Genomic DNA, 21,135 nt, shown 5'->3' with positions numbered 1-21,135 from the left:
TCAGACCCCACACCCCCTTCCAGCCTCACCCCTCCCCAAGCACCTGGGATCCCCCCCAAAACTAGTGCAATGCAGAACCTCTCTGGAGAGGCTGGGAAGATCAGTGTGGAGGGAGGATGGGGGGCAGCTGATTGGTGGGGGACCCCTAGCCCCCTATGCCCTACAGTCTGAGCCCCTAACGCTCCGAACCGCTATGGGGACAGGGAACTTCCTAGGTCTGCATAAACCTTCCTCCACTCCTGAAGGGCCCCGAATCCCTTGGGGTGCAGAGGGAAAGGGGACCCCCCCCGTACCATACCACCCTCCCGCCCCACACACACCAGATCTGCTACAGGGTGGGTTTTGGGGAGGCTGAGGGACCTGAGGCCCCTGCCAATAGGGAGGGAGCTGCCCCTCTGTAAGCAGATACCCCCACCCCCCAGGACTGAGCATCCCCCCGATTGTGGGGAAGGGGGGGGGGACAAAGGGTTCACCCCCTCACAGGGGCAAAGGGAGTAGAAACCACCATCAGAGTGGGGGTTGGGCTGGGGCCCAGCTCCTCCTCCTAGACCTACCACAAGGAGGCGGTGGGGGGGGGGGGAAGGGGGAGAAGACACAGCTGCAGATCCAGGCACCATTGTGGCCCCCGTGGAGGTGGGGGGCAGGTGGCCCTGCTCCCCTGCAGATGGGCTGCAGTCTGAGCCGGTGCTGGTGTGAGCAGTGGGATCCAGGAGGGGAGGCCACTGTGTCGGGGTGGGGGGGGGGGGGAACAGGTGCATTGTGGGCTGTTCGGAACCCCTCACCCACTTGAAAAGTATCCTGGGGGGGGACTACCTGTTCCTTCCTCCACCTCTGACTGTCTGGTGCTGTTCCCTGGGGCGTGACCCATCTCTGCCCCCCAACACCTCTGCTCCAGGGAGACGGGGCAGCTCCAGCCCCCCAGGCCAGGGAAATAAATAACAAGGGGAGCGGAAAACATGAGGTTAAAAGGATCGTAGAACCAGCTGGGGGGGGGGGGGAAGATACGGACACAGACCTGTCCCACAGCCCTGAGGTCCAGCCCCGCCTTGTAGTGCCCCTCCCCCAGCAGCCTCTAACCCCCCCCCGGCCCCACCTACCTATGCCCAACCCCACCCCCAACACTGCCTGACCACACGCCCAACAGCTCCTAGTCCCACCCACCCATGTCTACCCTCCGCCCCCTGCCCTCCCCACTCCCTCCAGCATTTCTTCCCCCCCACCCCAGCTGAGCTGGGCTCTGGGGGGCAGAACCCCGCTCCTGGCTGAGGCCCTGGACCAGACACAGAAAGGGGGGGCAGGGGTTGGGTTGGGGTTGTGCTTATGCTGGAAGTGGGGATGGGGGTTAAAATCTAATCTGTGGGGAAGGGCCCCCGTTCCCATGCCTGGCCTCCCAGGGGAGCAGAAGGGGAAGACAAGGGCACGCTGTGGAGGGGCTAACCTGTGGGGGAGGGGGAGCAGGGAAGCAGAGGGGCAGCCCCCCTGGAGCAGAATGGGGGGGCTAACCGAGGGGGGCCGGAAGCCCAGTGGGGGGCCGGCATGAGAAGTGGGGGCCAGGGTTAGTGCTTTCCAGAGTCACTTCTCCGAACGATTCGCTTTTAATTCTGTCGCCCTGCTGCAGATTTCAGTGCAAAAATGGGGGGGGACCGTCCCGGGGGGCTCACAGCAGCCTCCCTGGGGGAGGGGGGCTCAGCCATCTCGCCATGAGCATCCTGTGATGGGGGGACTGTGCCGCCCCGTCCTATGCTGCCCCCCCCATGGGAAAGGGCTCTCCTTGGGCGGGCCGGGCTCCAGGAGGGGGGGCTCCCTCCAGCCCCCCCCAATCAGCAGCTTCCCCAGGCGCCCTCCGTGAGCTTTATCTGGGGAGGAGAGAGAGATGGACAAGGGGGGTCATCACTCAGTCCCATTGCCCCCCAATTCCCAAATCGGAGACCCCCCCCCCCCTGCAACCCAGGGCCCACCTCCCCAGCCGGGGGGGCGGGTTGAGCTTAGGCCAAGTTAACACCCCGCCATGCACAGGATTTGATGAGGTCACAGGCTGAGCCCTCCCCCCAGATCCTGAGGGGGATCCCCCCAACTGAGGCCCTCCCTCCAAACAGCCCCCTACTGAGCTGACCCCCCCAACCTGGCTGAGCACTCCTTGGGGTGGGAGGGGGGTCAGGGCTCACCTGGCTGCCGGCTGCTGCTGCCTCTGGGGGGAGCTGTTCTCCGCCTTCGGGGCGTCTGCAGCCCCCGGGAGCCGCTGGTTGACATCAGAGGTAGATAGGGGGGCCCCTTCCGTGCTGGGTGGGGGGGGGGGGAGAAGACAGCTGGTTGAGGGGTGGGACCAGGGCTGGCTCCTCCCCCACCACACAAACCCCACACCCAAGTGACCTCCCTCCCAGGGCAGTTACCTGGGTGGGGGGCAGGGCCAAGGCTGGCTCCTCCCCCGCCCCACAAGCTCCACCCCCAGCCCAGGGTTCAGCCCTGTCCGAGGGAGCCCTCCCCCCCCGCCCACGGGTGCTGGTACCCCGCGCTGGCCCCTCCCTCTTGCTCCCGGCCTTACTTTGGCCTGGCTGCGGCGGGGCCGGGCGGGCGAGCCGATTGGCCATTCAGCGCCGGCTCGCTGCTCTCGCAGGGCGATCCCGCTCGGGGGGGCTCCGGGGGGGCTGCTGGAGAGTGGGGGTGTTAGGGGCCCGCCAACGCGGACGTTCTTTCCCGCCCATCGCCCCCACAGGTCAACCCCATAGGCCCAACCCCCGCCCTGATCCACAGGCCCAGCCACCCCCCTCCCTCCCCCAGCTCAGGCCCATGGGCCCAGCAACCCTCCCCACACTTAGCTCGGACCCACGGACCCAACCATCCACCCCCCACAGCCCAGATCCCCTCCCCACAATCCAGGTCAAATCCATGGGCCCAGCAACCCTCCCCCTGCTTAGCTCAGCCCCTTGGGCCCAACCACCCCCCGCCCAGACCTACGGGGCCAAGATCCATCCCCCTGCCCGCCCCAGAGGAAGACCTGGGGGTCAGTGCTGGGGGGGGGGGGGGGGCAGGTTGCCACGGTGACACTCACCTCCCACCGAAGATACATTGCTACGTGTCGGTTCCTGAGGGTGGGGTCCCTGGGCAGAGCCTGACGGGGCCTCTGACAGGCTGCGGAAATACGCCCCCAACTGGGTCAGACCCACGGGCCCATCGACCCCGGCCTCCCGCCCCCTCCCCGGCCCGGACCCACAGGCCCTTCGACCCCGACCTTCCCACATGGGCCCGTTGACCCCCGGCCTCCTGCCCCCTCCCCAGCCCAGAGCCACGGGCCCACCGACCCCCTCCCCAGCCCAGAGCCACGGGCCCACCGACCCCCTCCCCAGCCCAGAGCCACGGGCCCACCGACCCTGGCATCCCGTCTTCCACAGCAGCTCGTGCCAGCCCGGCCCCGAGAGGCCAATGAAGATAAGCCCGCCCTGCAGGGGGTGGAGGGAGTTGGGTCCCACCTGGTTTGCACTGAGGGGGTGTCTGTAAACAGGGCCCAGCTCCCTTCCGTGGGGGGGCGGGAGGCGTCCAAGCCGGGCCTGTCCCACGCGGCCACTCCGGTGTCCACCCCGGCGCTGTCGGGGGGCAGAGCGGGGGGCTCTGCAGGCAGTGGGTCAGGGCTGGTACCTGAGAAGGGAGAGAAGAGAGCGGGGTCAGGGCTGGGCAGCGGCCCGTTGCTCCCATTCCCTGGTGCCAGCGGGCGACACCCGGGCACTCACCAGGTGCCGTGGCTCAGGCTGGCCACCACCAGACAGCTGGGAAGTAAAGCCTTGATTTGCATATTTAATGAATATGCACCATCGAGTTTACATACATTACCTAGACCCCACAGACACCCCCAGGGCCAGCCTCTGCCCCCATCCTCTGGCTCCGGGGGTCCCCCCGTCCTGTTGGATTCACCCCGTTCTCCACTGGGGTCTTACCCTCAGCCTCGCCGCCGCCACCTCCACCCTCCACGCCCCCGCCAGCGTCTTCCTCCTCGCCCTCCTCCTCCGAGTCCCGGCTCCCCTCGCTGTCTGTGCTGCCGCAGCTCCTGGTGCGGGGAGAGAATGGGCCCGGATCAGCCCCCCCGGGCCCCTCTGCCCCGGTATCCCGCCTCCTCCCTGCCCCCGGATCAGCCCCCCGGGCCCCTCTGCCCCGGTATCCCGCCTCCTCCCTGCCCCCGAATCAGCCCCCCGGGCCCCTCTGCCCCGGTATCCCGCCTCCTCTGCCCCCCGGATCAGCCCCATGGGCCCCTCTGCCCCGGTATTCCACCCCTCAGATCAGAGCCACAGGCCCATCTACCCTGGTATGCCGTCCCCTCCCTGCCCCCAGACCAGATGCATGAGCTCATCCATGGTATTTATCCAAGCCTGGGAGAGAACCCAGGAGTCCTGGCTCCCAGCCCCCACCCTGCTCCAACCACTAGCCCCCACTCCACTCCGAGCCAGGGAGAGAACCCAGGCATCCTGACTGCCCACAAGAACAGGAGGCCCTGCACCCCCCCCCTGGAGTCACTCGGGGCCAGTACCTAGGCCCTGCGGGCTGCGCCCCCCCCCCGGAGTAGCCCAGGTCCTTCTCCTGCCAGGCGTCCTCCCCGTCCGAGTCGTCGTCGTCGAACTGCTGGATCCGCTCCTTGTAGCAGACTTCGAACAGGTTGGAGTTGGGCTGGGGGGAGGGGGCAGAGAGTCAGGGCGCCGACTGGGGGGGGGACAGACGAGTTGGGGGACAAGGGGGTGGCCGGAGGGGGGGTCGGGCAAGAGGCAGGCCAGGGAACATTCATGCTCTTGTCACCGGTGCTCAGCGAGATGATGCCAGCTGGGAACGGGGGGGGGATGGCAGTGCAGGAGTGAGGGAAGGGCATGGGGCACAGGGCAGAGGGGTGATGGGGGGCTGGGAAAGGTGGTGAGGGGGGCAGGGCACTCACACTGTCGTCATCGGCACTCAGGGAGAAGCTCAGGCTGCCCGTCCTGTCGAAGGGGGCGCTGGAATGGAGAACACAGCGTGACAGGGGGCTGAGCCAGCATCAAACGGGGGGCGCTGCTGGCCACCCCCCACCACATGCATTGGGAAGAGACCAGCAGCTGAGCCCCCCTGCTCTGACTACTAGATCCCCCCCTCCCCTCCCAGAGCTGGGAGAGAACCCAGGAGTCCTGGCTCCCAGCCCCCCCCTGCTCTAACCACTAGACCCCACTCCCCTCTCAAAAGTGGGGACAGAACCCAGGAATCCTGGCACCCAGCCCCCTCCCTGCTTTCACTACTGGACCCCACTCCCTTTCCAGAGCTGGGAGAGAACCCAGGAGTCCTGCTTTGGGCAGGCCTCCCTGACTAGGATAACGCCCCCACCCCAGTGGCCCGTGCTGCCAGACCTCGATCCCCCCCCAGGGGGCACTGTGCTAGGAGAGGGGGTGCCACCTGGGGCGGGGAGGGCGGGAGAGCAGTTGGGACCCCAAGGGCTGCTGGGACAGTTAACCCCGCGGAGCCTGGAGCTGTGCCCAGCTGAGTCCCCAATTGCGGGATTTCCTGAAAGGGGCGGGGCCAGGGGGGTTAAAGGTCGTTCTCCTCTCGCCCCCACTCCCAGGAATGGGGATGGGGAGGGGTCCGGCTGCTGTTGTGTGCCCCCGCCGGCGGGCCTGGGGGGGCACCAGGGGTCGTTACCTCTTGAGCTGGCGGAAGTGGGCGCTGGACGCAGTGGAGAGAAAAAGAGAAGCAGAGACATGAAGCCAAGAGGGGCTTGGGGCGGGGGACTCGTGGGGGGCTGGCGTGCCCCACTCCGAGGGGCTCTGCTCAACAGGCAGGGCGTGCTTCTGCCAGCACCCCAGCCCCCACGGCCATGTGGGGGGAAGGCTGATGCGATGCTGCCCCACTGCTCTACATGGGGGTCCCCGGGGAGGCAGGAAGCCAAGGAGGGGGGTTATGGGGTGTCAGCCCCCCTCCACATGGGGGTCCCCAGGGAGGCAGGGGTTAGCGAGGGGGCTGATGGGGTACTGTGTGCGAATCTGGGTTAGACACACACAGTCAGCGTCCCCCTGGAAAGCACCGGGGTTCGTTTGTGCAGAACCCCAAGTTAGTGCGAATGAGTCGGGGTGGGGTCACCCCAAAAGGCGCGGCTGAGCCAGTCCCGGGCACCGACAGGAGTCATGGCACAGCTGGGGAGGGGACCCAGGAGTCCTGGCTCCCAGCCCACAGCAGAGAAGGTGGATCTGGTGCCATGTAGTGGCCCTGTTCCCCAGTGCACCCCCACAGCGGGTCTGTCCGCCCAGGTGTCCTGGGGGGCTGGCCCCAAGTGTGGGGCAGCGGGGGCTGATGGGCGGGAGTGGGGGGTGTTCCCAGGCAGATACACACTTGACACTCTCCTCCTGCTCCCCGAATTCCTCGTCGTTGAAGCCGAAGTGGTCGATGAAGGCCGAGGTCACCTGCTGCATCTGGTAATCCACGAAGGCCTGGAGAGGAGGGACAGACACAGACAGAAGCTGGGAGGGCATCGGGCACAGGGGGGCTGGGTAGCCGGGGACCCCTTGCCCGGCGCTGGGATGCGGCTGGCTCGGGGGGGGGGGGGGGGGCAAACCCAACCTGCTGCAGCACGGCCTCCTGGGGGAAGTTGAACTCCTTCAGGTCGTTCTCCTCGTCGTCGCTGGACGAGTGCAGATTGTGCATGTTCACCTGCAGGGGGCGATGGGGCTCGTTAGGGTCATGGTACGGGGGGCGGGGCCGAGTCCCGTCCCTCCCCCCGACACCTCCCAGCTGAGTGGGGGGCAGCACCGGCTGGGTGGGTCCCTCAGAACATGGGACAGAGCCCCAGGACATTGCTCGGGCGTTAGCTGGCGGAACTCCCTGCTACAAGACGGGGCTGAGGCTCGAGTAAAGACGGGCTCGCGGCTTCCACGGTGCTTGGCACAGGGCAGGAAGCCAGTGGGCACATGGGACTGGTATCGGCGCTGACAGCTGGACAGACATGGGGGTAGCCCTGGGGGGGATCAGCCTGTGGGGCTGGGGCTTGGCGGGTGTGTGAAGCGCAGGAAACTCACCAGATCCACCACGTTTTTCTTGTTGGTCTCTGCCAGGGGCCCCGAGACGAACTTCTCCCACCGCTCCTGCTCCTCCTCCGGCAGCTCTGCCAGGGCAGGGGCAGCGGAGTGAGACGGTGCCCCCCATGGGCGGCAGCCCCCTGCCACAGCTCCACACCACTGCCCCGGGGGCAGGGAAGAGCCACAGAGCTGGGTGCCCCAGCCACCCCCTATGGGCCCTGGGGGGGGCAGGAACACCCCAGGCACAGGGCGCCCCGGCCCCGATCCACCCCCTATGGGCCCTGGGGGGGCAGGAATACCCACAGCGCAGGGCACCCCGGCCCCGATCCACCCCTTACGGGTCCGGGGGAGGGGGGGCAGGAACACCCCAGGCACAGGGCGCCCCGCCAACCACCTACTAAGGGTCACCACAGGCCGGGCAGCGAGCTGGGAGCCAAGGGGCTGGTTCTGTGCCCCCCCCGCACCCACCTTTCAGCAGCTGCCCCACGAGGGCGACGTGAGGACCCTTCTCGGAGCTCTGGACGAGGGCGTTGGCGATGCGCGTCAGGTGGCCCATGTACCCCCTCCGCCGGCCGCCAGCTGCCCTGCAACGGGACCCGAGGGCCGGGCGTCACCGCAGCGCCCACCCCGCCGGCAGGGCTGAGCCCAGGGCGGCACTGGGCTGCGGGGAGCGGGGCGGGGGGCTCAGCTGGGGGCAGCTCTCCCCTGTAGTCAGCACCGGACACTAGGGGGCGCTCTCACAGCATCCACCCCAGCACAGGGCTCAGAAGAGCTGGGCTCCCCCCCTCCCCCCTCCAGCTCTGGGAGGGTTGTCGGGTCTGGTGGTTGGGGGGGGCTGGGCTCCCCTCGTAGCGGGGTGTCTCGCTCTTTACCCCCCCCACCACTTACTGGGTCTGCTCGTTCTCCTCCCAGGCCGACAGGATTCGTTGCACCAAGTGGCATTTCTGCAGCAGCTGCAGGGGCGGGAGAGAAGGGGGCAGCGGGTCACGGCCGGGCGGGGCAGAGATGGGACCCACCACTGACTAAGGGGGAGCAGGAGGCAGTGTTGGTTACTGGTTTGCGGGGGAGCCAGGACTCCTGGGTTCTCTACGGGGCTCTGGGAGGGAAATCTAGTCCAGTGGGTTAGACGGGGAGGGGGCTGGGAGCCAGGATTCCTGGGTTCGATCCCCGGCTCTGGGAGGGGAGTGGGGTCCAGTGGGTTAGACAGGGAGGGGGCTGGAAGCCAGGACTCCTGGGTTCGATTCCCAGCTCTGGGGGGAGGAGTGGGGTCCAGTGGATTAGACGGGGAGGGGGCTGGGAGCCAGGACTCCTGGGTTCTCTCCCTGGGGCCAATCATAACCCCAGAGGAAGGAGGCGACTGCAGATCCTGCCCACACTGGGCTGCCCGCCCCCTGCCCGGGAGCTTCAAGGGTCCCCCCCCACTCACATGCTTGACGACGGGGCTGTCTGGCGGGGGCTGCGAGTCCTCAGGGGGGGCGCCGGCCCGCAGCAGGGTGCTCAGACACGCCTCCAGCTGGGCATGCAGGAAATTGTTGTAGGTGTATTTGAAATACAGGTCCTGGGCGAGAGAGAGACGCAGCTCAGGACTGCGCTTGCAGGGGACACCGGGCACCAGCCTGGCTATGGCGCCCAGCCGCGGGGGGCTGGGTACACGGGGACCCCTCGCCCGGTGCTGGGACGCGGCCCCTCTGGGGTGGGGGCTGGTGGTACAGCTGGCCGCTTTGGGACGGGAAGTGAAACAATCTCCTTCCCAGATCCGGGACTGGCGCTGGACTCCGGGGGTTTCCGTCCTGGCCTCGTCTTCTAACCAACGGGCAGAAATCAAAGCAAACTTGCCCCCTCAGAAACCTCCTGCCCTCACTGAGCACGACCCATTCCCGTCGCCAGACAAGCCGAGCACCGACCAGGCTAAATGGGCCCCTGGCTCTGACCTGGGGCGGTAGGGAGGGGGCAGGACACCCGGGCAGCTGGGCCCCTGGCTCTGACCTGGGGCGGTAGGGAGGGGGCAGGACACCCGGGCAGCTGGGCCCCTGGCTCCGACCTGGGGCGGTAGGGAGCGGGCCGGACACCCGGGCAGCTGGGCCCCTGGCTCCGACCCGGGGGCGGGAGGGAGCGGGCCGCCCCCCCCTCCAGATGGGCCCCTGGCTCCGACCCGGGGGCGGGAGGGAGCGGGCCGCCCCCCCCTCCAGATGGGCCCCTGGCTCCGACCCGGGGGCAGGAGGGAGCGGGCCGCCCCCCCCTCCAGATGGGCCCCTGGCTCTGACCCGGGGGCGGGAGGGGGCGGGCCGCCCCCCCCTCCAGATGGGCCCCTGGCTCTGACCCGGGGGCGGGAGGGGGCGGGCCGCCCCCCCCTCCAGATGGGCCCCTGGCTCTGACCCGGGGGCGGGAGGGAGCGGGCCGCCCCCCCCTCCAGATGGGCCCCTGGCTCTGACCCGGGGGCGGGAGGGGGCGGGCCGCCCCCCCCCTCCAGATGGGCCCCTGGCTCTGACCCGGGGGCGGGCCGCCCCCCCCTCCAGATGGGCCCCTGGCTCTGACCCGGGGGCGGGAGGGGGCGGGCCGCCCCCCCCTGCAGATGGGCCCCTGGCTCTGACTTCACACAAAAGCTGACCCCAGGATTGGTCCTTGTTGGCCCCGCCCCCTCATCACCATCCCATTGGCTGAGCCCTGCCCCGCCCCCAGCACTCACCAGCATGGTGTCCAGGGCACCCAAAGCCAGCAGCTCCTCCTGCAGCCCGGCGTCCCCGGCCCCCAGCGCGCTGCCCAGAAGCTTCACCACCTGCAGCCGCGTGTTCCCCCAGCGGCGGGTCCAGCAGCCCCCACGACATCTGCAGGGCCGGCCGCTGTGGGGAGCAGGGGTTAGCACAGGCGAGAGAACCCAGGCGTCCGGGCAGCCCCTCCCAGCGCCAGGGATGGAACCCAGGAGTCCTGGCTCCCGGCCCACCCTGCTCTAACCATTAGCTCCCACTCCCCTCCCAGCGCCAGGGATGGAACCCAGGAGTCCTGGCTCCCGGCCCACCCTGCTCTAACCATTAGCTCCCACTCCCCTCCCAGCGCCAGGGATGGAACCCAGGAGTCCGGGGGCCCATTACCTTCGGGGGTTCGATCAGCAGCTGGTGGAAGTCCCGGAGGTAACCTCTGAGGGCCAGCAGGGTGCTGGGGCTGGCCTGGCAGGCGCTACCGTCCGAGCCCAGAGGCCCCAGCTCCAGCTGCCCTTCCAGAGGGCAGTAAAAGCTGCCCATCCCCCCGGCCTCGGACCTGCAGGGGCAGAGGAAAGGATGAGCAGGGGCGGGGCAGCCGGCTGGCCCTGCCCCCTCCCACCAGCTCCACCCCCTCACCTGGCTCGCCGTGGCTCCAGCAGCGTCAGCAGCACCTGGATCCCACTGACGATGACGGACTCGTCCCGCTCGTCCGCCAGCATGTTCCCCAGCAGCTGCTCCACCGTCTCCTGCCTTCGGGGGGGGCCCAAACACCCCACCCCCACCCCTGTCAGAGGGGCCGGCCGAGGGGGGCCCCAAACACCCCATCCCCCGGGGACCCAGCCCTGCCCCCCACCCCAGAGGGGCCGTGTCTCAGCACCGGGTGAGGGTCCTTGGCTCGTGGTCCGGGAGCTTCAGGCTTCTGCTTCACCATCGTTAACTTGGGTTGATACTGGGAGGGCCAGGACGCCACCCTCCAACCAAGGGGGCCCTGGGCTGCCCCCTTCCCCAGTCCTGCCGGTGCCCCTCCCTCCCGACCCGCAGCCCCCTGCTAGCCCACCCGACCCACAGCCCCCCTGCTAGCCCAGCCCTGCCGGTGTCCCTCCCTCCCGACCCGCAGCCCCCTGCTAGCCCAGCCCTGCCGGTGTCCCTCCCTCCCGACCCGCAGCCCCCTGCTAGCCCAGCCCTGGGCTGCCCCCTTCCCCAGCCCTGCCGGTGCCCCTCCCTCCCAACCCGCAGCCCCCTACTTGCCCAGCTCTGGGCTCCCCCCGTCCCCCAGCCCTGCTGGTGCCCCTCCCACCCGACCCGCAGCCCCCTGCTAGCCCAGCCCTGCCGGTGTCCCTCCCTCCCGACCCGCAGCCCCCTGCTAGCCCAGCCCTGCCGGTGTCCCTCCCTCCCGACCTGCAGCCCCCTGCTAGCCCAGCCCTGGGCTGCCCCCTTCCCAGCCCTGCCGGTGCCCCTCCCTCCCAACCCGCAGCCCCCTACTTGCCCAGCTCTGGGCTCCCCCCGTCCCCCAGCCCTGCTGGTGCCCCTCCCACCCGACCCGCATCTCCCTGCTAGCCCAGCCCTGGGCTCCCCGCTCCTGACCCACAGCCCTGCACTCACTTCTCCAGCGTGGCCAGCAGCTGGTCGGGTTCGGGGCTGTCCTGGATCTGCACCATCTGCTCCCGGCTCAGGCGGATGATGTCACACAGGGACTGGGAGGCGTTGGAATGTTGCTGGGGTGGGGGGAAAGAGACCCAGTTACCGGGGCGATGGGAAAGGCGGGGCCAAGTACTGGGAGGCGGGGCCAGTCCCTCTGCCCACGCCCCACCAGAGCTGCCGGCTTAGAGGTACGGACCCCCATTGCCAGTAGGGGCTGGAGGCAGCGGGAGCCAGGACTCCTGGGTTCTCTCCCCAGGTCTGGGAGGGGAGTGAGGTCTAGTGGTTGGGGGGGGGGGGGCTAGGAGCTCCCCGCCTGTAGCTGTCCCCCCCATGCCCCTCCCCCACCAGGTGGGGGCCACGCTGCTCACATTGTCATCTTTCGAAGGGTGAATCATCTCGATCAACCTCTGCACGATCTTCTCCTCGTTCAGCCACTGTGAAGGGAACAGCACAACTCGGTGCCCCTCACTTCTGACCCGCAGCCCCCTCCCAGCCCAGCCCCGGGCTCCCCCACAGCTCTGCCAGTGCCCCCCCCACGGGGGTTTCCCTCTGGCTCAGCCTGGCTGGAAGCTGTGACTTTCTTCCTGCGGGGGGGGGGGGGGGGGCAGCAGGCAGGGCTGGCCACTGGGGGAGGGGACGGCCCCTAGGGAGCTTTGACCAATGGAGTGCCCTGCTGAACCTGAGGTAGCCCTGGAGTTGCCAATGAGATGCGGGCAAAGGGGCAGGGGCGAGCGTGGGGCTGGGCCCAGGGTAGCAAATGAGATGGGGGGGCCCCCCCCCGGCAGGCAAGAAGGGGCGGGGCCGTGGGTGCCCAGGGGCGGGGCCAGCAGGCAAGGGGCGGGGCCAGCAGGAAACCCCTCCCTCACGTTGAAGACGTCCTGGCGGAGCGTTGGCTGCTCCACGCAGGTTAGCAGCCGCAGCAGCAGGTCCATGATGGCCGAGGTGCCGATGTGCCGCAGCAGCAGGCTGACGAAATCGTCCTTCTTGCGCAGGAAGGCCACAATCTGCAAGGGACCGGTCCAGCCCCATTAGCCTGGGGAACTCCCCACCACTGTGGCCAGGCATCCAGCTTTGGGGCCTGAGCTGCCTCCTGCTTGGGGTGATGAGGAGGGAACAGGCTCCCAAGCTCCGCAGCCGGGACACCAGGCTAGACGGGCAGACGTGCCGCAGCGATGCCCTGGCCTGGAGGACATCTGGGGGGGCCCAGATGAGGCCCGTCCCGCACCTGCAAGCAGCAGTGAGTGTCTCACTCATGAGGGGCAGCAACGGCCAATAGCCCTGGGCCCAACTAGCCTGGTCTCCTGCCTGTGCCAGCTGCTTTGGGAGGTAGGGTGCTAGGGAGAGGGGCCACCCCCTCCACAGCTCAAAGGGGGCCAGCTGCTGCCAGGCTATTGGTGGTATTGTGGTAACACCCCACCCCCCCACCCCTACCCGCTGGCTGGGATTGGGGGCCCATCGTGCCAGGCGCTGCACATAGGTGGAGCGAGAGCCAGTCCGGACCCCAAGAGCTGGCAGGCGGAAGGGAAACTGAGGCAGGGGGAGGCTGGGCCTGGCCACCCGGCGCACCTGGTCTGTCTTGCGGTTGATGAGGATGCCCATGACCTTGCTGAAGAAGCTGGCCAGCAGCGGGTTGAGGACCCCGTGTCCCTGCAGGAAGCCGTAGAGACGCCGCAGCAGGCCCTCATCCTCGCCCAGCGCATCCGTGATGGGGCTCACGTCCGATGTCAGGATCTCGCACGACACACTGGGGTACCTGCGGCGGGGCACATGAGCACCAGCCAGCTGTGGGGGAGCTGGCGCCCCATACTCCCAACCCACAGCCCCTGCTAGCCCAGCCCTGGGCACCCCGCAGCCCTGTGGTGCCCGACTCCCGACCTGCAGCCCCTGCTAGCCCAGCCCTGGGCACCCCGCAGCCCTGTGGTGCCCGACTCTCGACCTGCAGCCCCTGCTAGCCCAGCCCTGGGCACCCCGCAGCCCTGTGGTGCCCGACTCCCGACCTGCAGCCCCTGCTAGCCCAGCCCTGGGCACCCCGCAGCCCTGTGGTGCCCGACTCCCGACCTGCAGCCCCTGCTAGCCCAGCCCTGGGCACCCCGCAGCCCTGTGGTGCCCGACTCCCGACCTGCAGCCCCTGCTAGCCCAGCCCTGGGCACCCCGAAGCCCTGTGGTGCCCGACTCTCGACCTGCAGCCCCTGCTAGCCCAGCCCTTCCCGTGTAGTAGTAAGATTTTATGTTAGCATTTTTATATAATTTAGAATGAAGAAAAGTGAGGTAATAATGTAGCATGTATTAAACGTATCGGTGTGTGATATGATCATATCCTGCTAACCACCCTTTCTGAATAGCAGAAAGGAACGGGCCTAATGGGCCATTTGGTAAAGATGCATCAGCCGAAGTCAGTGTCTGGGCTGATTTCAAGGCAGTAAGAGACCTTTAAGGGTGATGACTTTGTCGCATTTTAAAATTAGTAAAAAAAAGCCGTGATTGTTTTCTTTAGCACTGCAATTTAACGTTCCTGTTCAAAATGTTCTGTGTAAATTAATTCCGTTTTCTGCGTAAATAAAAAACGTGTACGTTAAAAAAGAAGAGTAAAAGCCATCGCTAAACCAAATGGTCTAGGAAGGAACCGAAAACAGATGCAAGGACACCAAGAGGCTGCAACACGCCCCTATTAAAATATCAAAAAAGGGCAAATTAACAACTCTAAAAATAAAACAGGCACCTATGAATGGAGACAAAATAGTTGTGATCAAAACCAGTATAAAATAACTCCCTAAAAAACTTAATAAAAAATAAATTTAAGAAAACAAGCTCTCATCAACCAATTGATTACAGCGTAACAGTGCAAAACTCATTGGTCCCAATAAAAATAAAAATAAAAATCACTATATAAACAAGGGGCCTTGCCATGAAACTTTGGGTTTGTCCTGCCAAGACTTCCCCGGATCATCGTGTCCTGAACGACAGGACCCGGCTCCTCCCTACCTGTGATCAACCTAGCCACTAGATTGATCCAGACTCTGGACTGGTAACTATAACGCCGACTGGCGGGACGGCGTGTGTGTTCACGGTGTGATTGAATGCATGTGCTAATTGTTAGATCTTCAATAAACGCGGGGTATTGCCTTTTCCCCTGAAAAAGATCCCGTGTGCTTCTTATAAGCATAACACTGGTGCCCCTCACTCCCGACCCGCAGCCCCCTACTAGCCCAGGCCTGGGCTCCCCCAACCCCAGCTCTGCCGGCGCCCCTCACTCCCGATCCGCAGGCCCTCACTTGTACCGCAGCCGCTCGTCCAGCTCGGCGGGGGGCTCCTCAGTCACGCAGGTCACCAGCGCCTCCATGTGCTGCGGCTGCACCAGGAAGTCCAGCAGCCGGCGGTTCACCACCTTGCACTCCTGCAGCACATCGTCCTCGTCCAACAGCTCCCGCAGCGTCAGGTCGGCGCGTTCCAGCAGCGTCTCGATGTGCGAGCTGGAGTGCAGGTCGAACTTCCAGAACATGGCGCCCTGCGGGGCGGGGATGGAAAGGGGGGGGTCAGCGGCCACAGATCCCAGCATGGGCGGTGGGTGAACCTCGGGGAGGCTAGCCCCCAGCCCGGACCACCCCTTCTGCCCGAGGCCCCTCCCCTCCGAGCCCAGAGTTCGCCCCCCCAGAATTCAGCGCCATGTGGGTCAGTCACAGACCCCGCCCTAGAAATCCGGATCAGGTGAGGTAGACCCCGCCCTAGAAATCCGGATCAGGTGAGGTTGGGGCAACAGGAGAGATCAGGAACCACCCCCCCCACACACACATCAACAAGGGCCCCACCTGGCCAGATGCTTCATAGATACACCCCACCTGGAACTCGATCGGGGCTAGATCAGAGCCAGTGGCCCCTAGAGAGGAAAGGCCCCATGTCCCATTCCCCAGCTCCCTGAGCCAGCCAGTGCCCGTCCTGGGGCCGGATGGAAGCCAGCCCCCACCAGAACCCAGATCTCTCCTGTTTCCTAGAGGGATGCTCTAGCTGGTCAATATCCCTTCCCTGATCAGCCCTGGGCCAGCAGGGGAGACCGGCTCTGCCCCACATTGGCTGGGGGTAGGGAGCGGCTCATAAACAGGAATGGGGGAGCAACTCTCAGAGCGTGGCACGTGGGAGGGAGCAACGGATGAGGGCCCGTCCATCACATGCCCTGCGGGCCCCCCGCTCACCTTGCTGTTCGTGTTAGAACATCTATAGGCCCAGACTGAGATCGGGGCCCCGTCGTGCCGGGCGCTGTCACAGACCCCCCCCAACTGAGACTGGGGCCCCATTGCGCCAGGCGCTGCACAGACCCCCTCCCCCCCGAGATTGGGGCCCCGTCGTGCCGGGCGCTGCACAGACCCCTCCCCCCCCGACTGAGATTGGGGCCCCGTCGCGCCGGGCGCTGCACAGACCCCTCCCCCCCCGACTGAGATCGGGGCCCCGTCGCGCCAGGCGCTGCACAGACCCCTCCCCCCCCGACTGAGATCGGGGCCCCGTCGCGCCGGGCGCTGCACAGACCCCTCCCCCCCCGAGATTGAGGCCCCGTCGTGCCAGGCGCTGCACAGACCCCTCCCCCCCGACTGAGATTGGGGCCCCGTCGCACCGGGTGCTGCACAGACCCCTCCCCCCCCCAATTGAGATTGGGGCCCCGTCGCGCCGGGCGCTGCACAGAGAAGGCTCAGCCCTGGGCCCTAATCTATACAGATGAAGGCAGGGTCCCCCCCGTTTCCCACACGGAGCGTGGACTCAGCAGCAGCCCCGGAGCCGGCGCTCGCACCCAGCTCTCCCACGCTACTCGGCCAGCCTCCCTCCCGGGTGAGGCTTCCAGCCATCGCCGCAAGGCTAACGAACAGGCTCCGGCCCCCCTCCCGCCCACACAGCCCCCGTTCGCAGCCCTACCCCTGCGGCAGCCAGCTTCCTTCCAGAGCCCGGCCAGGCCCCGCGCCCTGACGGGCAGGGGAAGCACCAGGCTGGCAGACACAGCTGCGGAGGCCTGGGTCCTTCCCGGGGCGGCCGGCTTTGGGCGCCACTAGAGGAACGGAAGCGGCAGGAAATGGGTTTGCAGAGAGGGTTGAGAGGCAGCGCTGGGAGAGCAGAGCAGAGCGCGCAAGGGGCGGGGACCACAGCCCAGAACCCCAACCTGGCGCCTCCAGCCCCCCGCTGGCTTGGGGGCGATGCCCACCACTGCCCCTTAGCCTCAGAGCCCTTGCCTGTGCACACTGGAACCTGTCTGCGGCTGTCTCCGGGCAGCACCTGGTGCAACAGGGCCCTGATCTCAGCAGGGCAGGGACCCTCTCTTGCTGGCTCTGGGCAGCGCCCGGCACGATGGGGCCCTGATCTCAGCGGGGCAGGGAGCCTCTCTCGCTGGGTCTGGGCAGCGCCCGGCACGACGGGGCCCTGGTCTCAGCGGCGCAGGGACCCTCTCTCGCTGGGTGTGGGCAGCGCCCGGCACGACGGGGCCCTGATCTCAGCGGGGCAGGGAGCCTCTCTCGCTGGGTCTGGGCAGCGCCCGGCACGACGGGGCCCTGATCTCAGCGGTGCAGGGACCCTCTCTCGCTGGGTCTGGGCAGCGCCCGGCACGACGGGGCCCTGGTCTCAGCGGGGCAGGGACCCTCTCTCGCTGGGTCTGGGCAGCGCCCGGCACGACGGGGCCCTGGTCTCAGCGGGGCAGGGACCCTCTCTCGCTGGGTGTGTGCAGCGCCCGGCACGACGGGGCCCTGATCTCAGCGGCGCAGGGACCCTCTCTAGCTGGGTCTGGGCAGCGCCCAGCACGACGGGGCCCTGGTCTCAGCGGGGCAGGGACCCTCTCTCACTGGGCCTCTCTGGTGCAGGCTCATGAGCTTCCCACCCCCACCCACTGCCCTTCAGAACGGCCCCAGGAGCACATGGGAGAGTCCAAAGATGAAACTGAGGCACTGCACCCCTCCCCCTCCAAGGTGAGATTTGAACTTGGGGCTTTTCGGCCCAGCACTGAGCCAGCAGCGAACAGCAAAGGCCGAACATTCGCTATCTGAGAATGATGCCCGCCTGACACGGAGCCACAGAAACCCGGGGGGGGGGGGGGGGAGTCCCTCCAGATTGACCCCACCTGGCCACCAGCAGGTCTCAGCTCCTAGCAAGAGGATTTAGCTGCTGAGCGCTTTGGGCTGGGGACCGTGCTACTCTGCCTAGCACCTAGCACATCAGAGCCCGGGCACTGGTGAATGAGACATGATTAATGAGGGGGGCCCTGACTGGAACGAAAGAGACCCCCTAAGAGGGCCCTGTGCCCCATGCCCCACCCCTCTGAGCCAGCCAGTCCCTGCCCTGGGGCTGGATGGGAGCTGGCGCCCCCTAGACGGGACAGGCCCCGTGCCCCATTCCCTGCCCACCTGCAGTCCTGTAACCCTTTCCCCGACACACCGGTTAGGATTTCTGTCACCCAGGTGCCAGAAACGCCCCCCGCCCCCAAGCTGCTACCGACGCTGTTGATGCCAGCCACGGCAGGGAGATAGAGCGCTCTGCTGGGCCATGGCACACTGCCACCCAGCCACCGCGGTGCATGGGGCTTTCACCCCTCCTGCCGCCAGGTCAGCCCGACGCCGGGAGCTGCGCACGCCGTCGCCTGCCCCAGAGGCCGCCCGCTGTGGGGACAAGGCCTCTAGGACATCCACACCCCAGGCTCACGCCACCACCGCCCCAATTCCCGTCCCCCCACGCTGTAACCACTAGTCCCCACGCCCCTCCCAGAGCCAGGGAGGGGACCCAGGAGTCCTGGCTCCCAAGACGGCAGCCAGAGGAAGCAGAGCAGCCCCAGCGCCCAGGCGCCGCCCCCCCCCGCCCCAAGTGGCGCACACAGAACCGGGGCACAGGCTCCGTCTCCCTCCAACGCAGGGGCAGGTTTCTTTAGCCCCCCACGGCCCCTTGGCCGTGATGCGAGGGGAGGGTGAGATTTGGGGGCGGGGGGAGGTGGCGCAGAGAGCACATCTGTGCAGCGCCGAGCGCGGGGCGGGAAGCTGGGCTGAGACCCCCCCACAGACTGACCGGCGCAGGCAGCTGGACAGAGCCCCGGAGGCAGGGTCCCTGGGGGGGTGCAGGGGTCTCTACAGGGCCATGGGGGTGCCCCTGCTCGGAGAGGTATCGCCAGGGAGTCTTGGGGGGGCTCCCTCAGCCCAGCTGAGGGGTCTGTGGGGGGCCCAGCCATGCCCAAGTGAGTCTATAGGGGGCCCCGGTGGGGGGGGATCAATGGGGGGGGCCGGCCCAGGGGATTCCGGGCCCCGGTGGGGGGGGTGTTAATTGGGGGGGGGCCAGGCCCAGGGGATTCCGGGCCCCGGTGGGGGGGGATCAATGGGGGGGGCCGGCCCAGGGGATTCCGGGCCCCGGTGGGGGGGGTGTTAATTGGGGGGGGGCCAGGCCCAGGGGATTCCGGGCCCCGGTGGGGGGGGATCAATGGGGGGGGGCCGGCCCAGGGGATTCCGGGCCCCGGTGGGGGGGGTGTTAATTGGGGGGGGCCGGCCAGGGGATTCCGGGCCCCGGTGGGGGGGGTTAATTGGGGGGGGGCCCGGCCCAGGGGATTCCGGGCCCCGGTGGGGGGGGTTAATTGGGGGGGGGCCCGGCCAGGGGATTCCGGGCCCCGGTGGGGGGGGTTAATTGGGGGGGGGGCCCGGCCCAGGGGATTCCGGGCCCCGGTGGGGGGGGTTAATGGGGGGGGCCCGGCCCAGGGGATTCCGGGCCCCGGTGGGGGGGGTTAATGGGGGGGGGGCCCGGCCCAGGGGATTCCGGGCCCCGGTGGGGGGGGTTAATGGGGGGGGCCCGGCCCAGGGGATTCCGGGCCCCGGTGGGGGGGGGTTAATGGGGGGGGCCCGGCCCAGGGGATTCCGGGCCCCGGTGGGGGGGGTTAATGGGGGGGGCCCGGCCCAGGGGATTCCGGGCCCCGTGGGGGGGGTTAATGGGGGGGGCCCCGGCCCAGGGGATTCCGGGCCCCGGTGGGGGGGGGGGTCCAATGGGGGGGGCCCGGCCCAGGGGATTCTGGGCCCCGGTGGGGGGGGGGTCCAATGGGGGGGGCCCGGCCCAGGGGATTCCGGGCGCCGGTGGGGGGGGTTAATTGGGGGGGGCCCGGCCCAGGGGATTCCGGGCCCCGGTGGGGGGGGTTAATTGGGGGGGGCCCGGCCCAGGGGATTCCGGGCGCCGGTGGGGGGGGTTAATGGGGGGGGGCCCGGCCAGGGGATTCCGGGCCCCGGTGGGGGGGGTTAATGGGGGGGGGCCCGGCCCAGGGGATTCCGGGCGCCGGTGGGGGGGGTTAATGGGGGGGGGCCCGGCCCAGGGATTCCGGGCCCCGGTGGGGGGGGGGTCCAATGGGGGGGGGCCCGGCCCAGGGGATTCCGGGCCCCGGTGGGGGGGGGGGGTCCAATGGGGGGGGGCCCGGCCCAGGGTCCCGGCGCTCCCCACGGGGCTGAGAGGCCAATATGGCGGCCACCGAGAGACGCAGCTCACCGGGCCCCCCCTGGGTCTCCTGGCACCGCCGCGATCCCACAATGCCCCGCGCCCGGAACCAGCCTGCGGCCGCTCTGCCGCCCCGTCTCACTGCCAGGCTCCCGTCTCCGGGGCAACGCGCATGCGCCGAGCGGACCCTTCCTTCCTCCTCTCCGGGAGCCCGCACATGCGCACACTTGGCACGAAGGCTTCCGGGGGGCCGCGCCCGCGAGAATTCGGGGCCCCGCCCTCCCACTGGATGCGCATGCCCAGAACCTTCCCGCGCCTGTTTCCCAGCTTAGATACGCATGCGTCACACTCCCATTTATTTTTTTTTTAACCCTGCCCACCGCCTCATCTGGTCGAGCATGCGCAGAATAACCTCGCCTCCTTCCAGGGCGAGCTACGCATGCGTAGATGTTTCGTTGCGTTGCCTCAGTAAGTGCGCATGCGTATAGCTTGTTGCTTCCCCCCGCGCCCGCCTGCGATCGTTCGCATGCGCCCTGAAAATAGGTCTGGGGTCCTTGGGTGCGCATGCGCTTGACGCAGAGCCAGGCCTTGACCTTCCCCTGCTCGTTCCCTCCCCTACGCCAAGCGCCGAGGCGCATGCGCAGGGGCCACTGGCATCCAATTAATATTTAAATTAAGGAGGGAACGTTGTGGTGCTTTGCAGAAATCTGCATATCCAGGTAGCTGAGCCTGGGTCTGTGACATCGTCACGCTGTGTGACAGCACCGGCCACCATGACATCATCTCTCCACACGTCTGACATCATCAGTGTGCGCCACCCAGTGCTGGGGCACGTCCCCCCTGCGTGACAGCATCACCCTGAGACAACCCCTCCCAGGGGGTGACCTCATCCCCTGGTGTGACATCACCACCCCCCTGTGTGACATCACACCGCAGGGCACGTCGTCATGGCGTGACAGCGGAACTCAGACTCACTGACATCATCGCTCTGAGCTGCATCATCAGCTAGATCATGTTTGACATCATCATTGCACCATCAGCAGTTTAGCCTAATTGCTGTGGGTATGACATCATCACTGTAACCTCATCAGCTAGAATACCCCTGGGGGGGAAAGGCTCCGGGCCCCACTCCCTGCCCCCCTGAGCCAGCCAGTCCTGGCCCTGGGTGGACCCCCTAGAGGAGAAAGGCCACGAGCCCCATTCCACAACCTCCCACCCTTTTGCCTAGGTCCCAGCTCTTCCCACGACACTCCTCCCCCCGCCCGCACCCAGCGGCCCTGGCACCCCCCAGGAAAGAGAAAAGGATCCACCCAATGCAGAACTTTTATTAGAAAACCACTGGCAACAAGAACACAGGAACA

The 21,135-nt window shown here is 67.6% G+C and overlaps 2 protein-coding genes across 2 annotated transcripts in view; one reads left to right on the top strand and one right to left on the bottom strand.

Annotated features, from left to right (window-relative positions):
- The window catches only part of LOC140902360 (uncharacterized), a 138,915-nt gene that overhangs the window by 95,813 nt on the left and 21,967 nt on the right, over positions 1-21,135 (top strand). The gene's annotated exons all lie outside the window — the stretch shown is intronic.
- Positions 1,163-20,111, bottom strand: PPP6R1 (protein phosphatase 6 regulatory subunit 1). The gene is given in 25 exon segments (XM_073321994.1): positions 1,163-1,856; positions 2,166-2,279; positions 2,543-2,645; positions 3,050-3,129; positions 3,468-3,633; positions 3,930-4,039; positions 4,517-4,653; positions 4,913-4,970; positions 5,644-5,667; positions 6,331-6,428; positions 6,559-6,648; positions 7,014-7,099; positions 7,482-7,597; positions 7,902-7,966; positions 8,440-8,571; positions 9,700-9,807; positions 9,809-9,853; positions 10,103-10,268; positions 10,349-10,462; positions 11,315-11,427; positions 11,722-11,787; positions 12,220-12,357; positions 12,920-13,106; positions 14,626-14,858; positions 19,826-20,111. Coding segments are annotated over 24 exon segments (2,547 nt in total). The 5' UTR covers positions 14,853-14,858; positions 19,826-20,111; the 3' UTR covers positions 1,163-1,852.

The sequence above is a fragment of the Lepidochelys kempii genome, chromosome 23, assembly GCF_965140265.1.
Source record: "Lepidochelys kempii isolate rLepKem1 chromosome 23, rLepKem1.hap2, whole genome shotgun sequence".
Classification (NCBI taxonomy): Eukaryota; Metazoa; Chordata; order Testudines; family Cheloniidae; genus Lepidochelys; species Lepidochelys kempii.
Note: the sequence above shows the minus strand (reverse complement) of the source record. Positions and strands in the feature narration are given on the sequence as shown.